General features: G+C 58.4%; 1 protein-coding gene across 1 annotated transcript; it reads left to right on the top strand.

Moving 5' to 3' along the window:
- Nucleotides 1-1,105: 1,105 nt before the first annotated feature.
- On the top strand, nucleotides 1,106-5,819 carry OLFML3 (olfactomedin like 3). The gene is made up of 3 exons (XM_067558704.1): nucleotides 1,106-1,245; nucleotides 1,844-2,129; nucleotides 4,000-5,819. The coding sequence occupies exons 1-3, from the start codon at nucleotides 1,138-1,140 to the stop codon at nucleotides 4,782-4,784; spliced, it is 1,179 nt and encodes a 392-aa protein (XP_067414805.1). The 5' UTR covers nucleotides 1,106-1,137; the 3' UTR covers nucleotides 4,785-5,819.
- Nucleotides 5,820-6,170: the final 351 nt, after the last annotated feature.

The following is a 6,170-nucleotide window of genomic DNA, read 5'->3' as shown; positions in this document are numbered from 1 at the left end:
CCCCTCGTGGAGGAGGAGGTGGGGGACTGGGAATTCCAGTGGCACAAGTTAACCTCTGAAAGGAAACATCCCACCTCCTCCCGCAAAGGTTATGCGGGCGCTGGCATCCCCCGCTGGCTGTCGGGAACCCCACGAGTTATGCTGAGGAGCAGGGGTGGGGGTTGGCCATGGAGTCACCAGTAGGTCACAGCTTCATGCAGAACCTGGGACCCAGCTTACAGAGAAGTGTCAGCAGTCTAGTAGGCCAGGAACTGGGCTGGCCCTCAGGACCTGGGCTCTGCACCCAGCGCTGCCACTGACATGCTGTACGATCTTGGCCAAATCCAGCTCTGCTGTCTACCTCGGTTTCCCCTCCCACCCTTTGTCTATTTAGACTGAGTTCTCTGGGCCAGAGAGAGTCTCTGGCCACTTGGTGATTTGTGTACTGGTTGCACCACCACCACCAACCCCCTTCCAGGAGCCATTAGCCTGTCACAGTAACGTTCAGCTATTAAGGTCCCCCCACAGCAAACCTGAGTGACTGGGGAGCAAGGGACATGTAGCACATCCCTGGGAGAGTCAAGCGCAAAGGAGTTAAATGACTCAGCCAAGGCCGCCCAGTAAGTCCGTAGCAGAGCCACGCTCTGCTGTAAGGTCTGCACTCCGTCCTCCAGGCGCGCAGATGTGGTGATGACAGGCCACGCATACGCCAGACCTAGGCAGACCGAGCCCCGTCCCGTCGCAGCAAGGGGAGATCAACGCAATCCCTGGTGAGATGAGAAAAGCTGAAATCAGCAGCTCCGGGCACGCTGCGTGCACTGAGCAGAGACTGCAGCGTCTGCCGACCTTTGGAGACTGGCTTGCACCTTTCTGAGCAGCCCAGGCAGCGACAATGCTCTGGAAAGCCGAACGGAGATGGTGGCGGAGCCTTCTGCTGCAGCCATTCTATCCTTGGCCCCCAGCCCACCAAGGGGTTAAGGCGCTTGGAGCTGGTTTCTTTTGGCACCAATCAGCCTGTCTCCCGAGCCATCTGGATTTAATAACCGCCAGCGAGGCAGCGTCCCGCCCCCTAGGACTGGCCCGGCATTCCAAAGCCGTGAGCTGGAGTCCAGCGTGGAGAGCGCGCTGAACGCACCCGCTCGGCCGAGCAGCCCAGCCATGGCCCCAGGCCTCTGCCGCCTCCTCGCCCTGCTGCTGGTGTGGTCCAGCAACGCTCAGCAGCAGCAGTTCATGGAGTACATGGAGAGAAGACTTGCTGTCTTGGAGGTAAGCGCACCTCTCCCCTCCTGGCAGGGGGGAGCCAGCCCCAGGCCTGGCCCCTACTTCGCCGTGTCTGCAGTGCATTTCTGCTCAAGTCAGCGCTGTTCTAACTGCACTGAATGGGGTGGGGCCGGCTGGGTGAAGGGGCCCGTGCCGCAGGGCTCCCCGCCCCTGGCAGTAGTGCTGTGAGCGGAGGAGCCAGCAGGACACATGCAGAGGGTGCAACTGCCAAGAACTGGGAGGCGCGTAGGAGCAGGAGCCATATGTGCGTGCAGCCAGCCAGGGGAGTGCAGGAGAGCTGGGGCTAGAGGGAGTCTCCAAAGTGCTCTCCAGGCATTGCTGCTCCCAGGAGGGAGCAGCTGAGGAGGGGGGTTCCTGGGCAGGTGTCTGGTCACGGTGTCCCCCAGCTATCGGGGCAGAGCTGGGGGGTAACAAGGCCATTCACACACTAGCAGACAAGCAAGTGGTGCTGCCGGCCAGCCGCACTGGCCCCTGGGAACAGCAGTATTCCCGTGCCCCGAAGGCAAGGGGGATGGTGAGGGCTGCCCCCGTACACTCTGCACTAGTCCTCTCCAGGCAGCATCTTTCCTGCCCGCCTCCCCAGGAGAGGATCTCCCAGTGGCATGACCAGAGCAGCCGCTACTCCACCGAGCTGCGCGAGTTCAAGAACCAGGTGATCACACTGCTGGAGAACATGGAGAAGGAGCGGGATGGGCTGCGCGCAGAGGTGGAGAACACGGCAGTGCGGGTGGACCGGCTGGAGCGAGAGGTGGACTATCTAGAGACGCAGAACCCTGCGCCGCCGTGCGTGGAGGTGGATGACAAGCTGATGGAGAACCAGGTCTCCACCGCCAAGAAGAGGAAGAATGAGAAGTACGAGAAGCTGACAGGTGAGGCCATGCGGCAGGCGGGGCCTGGCTTTGTCCCTAGCCAGCGCCGTGCACCCTGAGCAGTGCTTAGACTCTGCCACAGGGATCTGCTCAGGAGTGTTTGTGTAGGTGCAGAGCCGCTGTCTGGAGCATCGTTCTGCCCCTGCCCCAGGCCAAATTCTCCCCTGGCTGGTTCCGTCAGGCCCCTGGCTCTGTGGCTAGGCTGGGCTGAGACCTGTGTTCAGGCTGTGCTCCACTAGAGACACGGGCTGTCTCTGCCTCAGCTCCCCCGCCCCGGTACAAGGGGGTCACTAGATTCCTGTGGAGCCTGTCAGCGTGTGGGGCAGGGACTGGCTCCAGGATTTGCATTGCCTCGCACAACGGGGCCCTGAGCTCAGCTGTCCTTCAATACAGGACTAGCCTACTCCCTGCCCTCATTGTGCCCTCCATTGAGTCTCTGTCGCTCACACCCTCTGAAGCCCTTCCCGGCAACGTGCGGGTGTGGCGCTTGTCCACTCCTGCTGCCAGCACTTCATCAGCCCCCTCCTCTCCTGACACATTCACACTCCATGGTCTCCGCTGCCCTCCATCCCTGGGTGTGCGAGTGCGCTCCACAGACCTCTGGAGACCTCGGCCTGTCCTCCAGAGCTGCGCTGTCCCCTGGGAACCTCGCACTGCTGCAGTCAAAGGGATCAATAGACACTTACTTAGAAAGTGTCGTTACCACATCAGTCAAATCAGTTTTCTGATCATCAGAGCCAAGGCCCCCGTCGCAGCAGGGAAACCAGCTCCAGGGAGAAACATGAGCTTCTGCCAGAAACTAAAACAAATCAGTCCCAGTTTTCTGGGGAGCACTGGAGTTTGACGAGACAAGGAAGTTTTGTTCGGGCTCCTTTTTAAACAAAGAGGTTTGGGTCAAAATTTTCACAGTTGTCTGTTTTGGGTGCGTGGCTTGAGCCTCCAGGAGATTCCAGCTACCCAGCACCCTGGGTGCAGGCAGGCGCCGAGTTCTTGTGAAATCTGCCCTCCCCCCATGTCACAGTGGGAGCAGCTTGGCCCGGGGCATTTCTGCATCTTGGCCCATGTTCAGTGCCTAGGAAGGTGCTGCGGCTGTTTGAGAACCCACGCTTGGTGTCTCCAGCCAGGCTCCCAAAAATGAGGCATGAAAAAAAGCAGTTTATTCTGGAAGTTCTGGCCATTGTGAGTTCACCGCACAACCTTGGGATCCAGCCCAAGATGGCAGCTTTGCACCGGAAATGCCTGAGGCAGATGTCTCAAGAGAGACTTTAGTGCATGACACGGGGGGGCCTATCTGCCAAGCTGTGACCCTCGGTTCTCAGAACGGGGAGGGGGGGACGGGACGTAGCATGAGAGCTGGGGTTAAAACACTCCACGCTGGGAAACCAACTTCCAGATCCGTGGGAAATACAGAAAAACCTTCCCTCCTGACAAAGGCCTCTGCAAATCCAAGCTTTCCCCTTGCCCGAGTGAGCCGCGTCTGTGCCCCAGGAAGGGAAAGAGCCTGAGGCTTCATGGTGTCTACTTCACAGCTACTATTGATTTTCTGTGTAGGGCACCAGACACCACTGTGATGGGCAGAGGTACCAAACCCGACCCAGCAGGGTAGGGAGAGGAAAATAATGGGCAGGGTTCAAGTCAGGGTCTCAGCTCACCACATTTGTAGGTGATGGGACTGAGGAGGAATCACATTTTCTTGCCTCAGAAGTAAAGCCCTCCCTAAATATTCTCTGCTAGAAACCTTCCTCCTCCCATGAGGCGCTTCTCCCTCGGGGGTCCCCAGCCCCCTGTGCTGAGGTGCCCAGGGAGGGTGTGAAGGCACCCTGGCTGGCTGTGGGGGGTTGGGTCTCATGGGCTCTCCTGACTCTCGCAGATTGCAGCGACACCATCTCCCAGGTCAAAGCCATGAAGATTGTAAAGAAGTTTGGCAGCAGTGCTGGGCTGTGGACCAAAGACCCGGTGGGCAGCTCTGAGAAGATCTACGTCTTTGACGGCACCAGAAACGACACAGTCTACGTGTTCCCCAGGATGAGGGAGTTTACGCTGTTCTCTGCCACGCGGAAGGCAGCCCGCATCAAGCTGCCCTATCCCTGGGTGGGCACCGGGCACCTGGTGTACGGAGGACATCTCTACTACATCAGGCAGCAGGGCACCTTCCAGGTCATCAAGTTCAACTTGGCCAACAAGACCATTGTGGACAGCTCTGTGTTCCCAGCTGAGGAGCAGATCCCTGTCTTTGGCCTCTCCACCTTCAACTACATCGAGGTGGCGGCAGATGAGGAAGGGTTCTGGGCCATCTACGCCACCAGGGAGAACGAGAAGAACATCTGCTTGGCCAAGCTGGACCCCGTCTCCCTGGACACAGAGCAGATGTGGGACACGCCCTGCCCCCGAGAGAATGCCGAGAGTGCCTTCGTCATGTGCGGGGCCCTCTACGTGGTGTATAACACGCGGCTTCCTAGCCGCTCCCGCGTGCAGTGCGTCTTCGACGTCAGCGGCGCCATGACGCCCGAGGACGCTGCGTTGGTCTACTTCCCCAAGCGCTACGGGTCTCACTCCAGCATGAAGTACAACCCCAAGGAGCGGCAGATCTATGCCTGGGATGATGGCTACCAGATCATTTACAGGATGGAGATGAAGAAGAAACTGGAGATCTGAGAGGGGCTGACCCAGCCCTGCACCCCGTTCTGCCACCCTGCCTCACGCTGAGCGGTGCCTAGCCCATGCAGTCCGCCAGTGCCCAGCCTGACTCAAGGTGGCAGAGCCAGCTCATGTAATGGCTACACGCCCGCCCCTGCTCCTGCCGCTCCGTAACTGTGAATGGTGCTGCAGCTCCCCAGCCAGCCCTGCCTTTGACTGCGGCAGGGCCCCATGGCACCACCCATGGGATCCCCTGGGCCACTCACACAGGCAACAAGAAAGCAGCCTCAGGCCGGCCATGTGAGCTCCAGGGACGCAGGGAGCCTTCACTTTGCTGGGCATTGACTCCAGCTTCAGAACGTTTTGGGTAATTGAACAGGGTTTAAAAAAATGATACAACTAGCCCTAGCTAGCAAGTGGGCTTGGCTGGAGCCCTCCGAGAGGGAGCTGTGTGCGGGACCTCTCCAGAGGTCACAGCTCCACCGTGCCTGGCATGCGGCATGACTGTTGTTATTCTGTTGAAACTGCATTTCTCTCTGCCGGAGATTTGCAGTGGGGGTGGGTTACAGCAGCCTGGGCATCACACTGAAGTTTTTCTAGAGCTCTCACAACTTCAATGATGCCATGTGCTCTGGGGCAGCCCCTGCCATCCTCTCCTCCTCCTCCCCCCCCCCCCCCCGGGGCCACTTGCTGATTATTGGCTATTTAGATCAAATCATACAGCTGCAGGCCGCTGACCTGCTTCCTCCCCCAAGTGCCTAGGGACTTTGCATTGAACATGTTTTTGCTTAATTCCTGCTAAGATACTGTTGTGCGCCCCCCCCGAAAGAGACACATTAACGTGCTTTCTTCCCTCTTTTGTATGGACTAGCCTGTCTCCTGCAGACGCTGTAGTTGCACTTTGAATAGACTAGCAATCCACCCGCACACACCCCCTCCCCCCAGAACAGTTTTGCAATGGGAATGTGGTGCAGGAAATGCTGTTAGAGCCAGAGCCCAAAACCCAGCTCCTCAGGGTGAAATCAGCCAAAGAAACTCTGCGTAATAAACAATTTTCCATTCTCAGAGTCTCGCCCTGGTCTCTTCCCTCCCCGCCACCTGAGAGATTCCTGCCAAGGCCTGGATGCAGGACTGATCTATAGCAAAGTTACTCGTTGCTCACACACACACAGGCCCAGACATGTCATGACATGCGGGCAGCGAGGTGCCCTTGCGTGGCTGCACGGAGGGTCCAGCAATGGAGGGTTAATGTATTCCTTCTGCAGCGTACTTGGCTCCAATAGCTGCCAGCTGTGGCGCAGGTTACAAAGTGAGGCTGCCATGCATTCCCCAGGCTTTATCATCGTTCTCATTACCAGTACTGCGAGGGAGGAGTGCTAAAGAAGAGCACAAGCATGGAGGGAC

This window comes from Emydura macquarii, unplaced genomic scaffold (assembly GCF_026122565.2).
Source record: "Emydura macquarii macquarii isolate MOO-44397 ecotype Brisbane River unplaced genomic scaffold, CSIRO-AGI_Emac_v2 contig_2184, whole genome shotgun sequence".
Taxonomy (NCBI): domain Eukaryota; kingdom Metazoa; phylum Chordata; order Testudines; family Chelidae; genus Emydura; species Emydura macquarii.
The sequence above is the reverse complement of the archived record's forward strand: the minus strand, read 5'-3'. Positions and strand labels throughout refer to the sequence as shown.

Excerpts from the sequence above, each read along its gene's own strand:
- OLFML3 (XM_067558704.1), top strand. The coding sequence starts at position 1,138 with ATGGCCCCAGGCCTCTGCCGCCTCCTCGCCCTGCTGCTGGTGTGGTCC. Across the intron at positions 1,246-1,843 it reads GAAGACTTGCTGTCTTGGAG|GAGAGGATCTCCCAGTGGCA; the intron begins GTAAGCGCACCT and ends CCGCCTCCCCAG. Across the intron at positions 2,130-3,999 it reads GAAGTACGAGAAGCTGACAG|ATTGCAGCGACACCATCTCC; the intron begins GTGAGGCCATGC and ends TGACTCTCGCAG.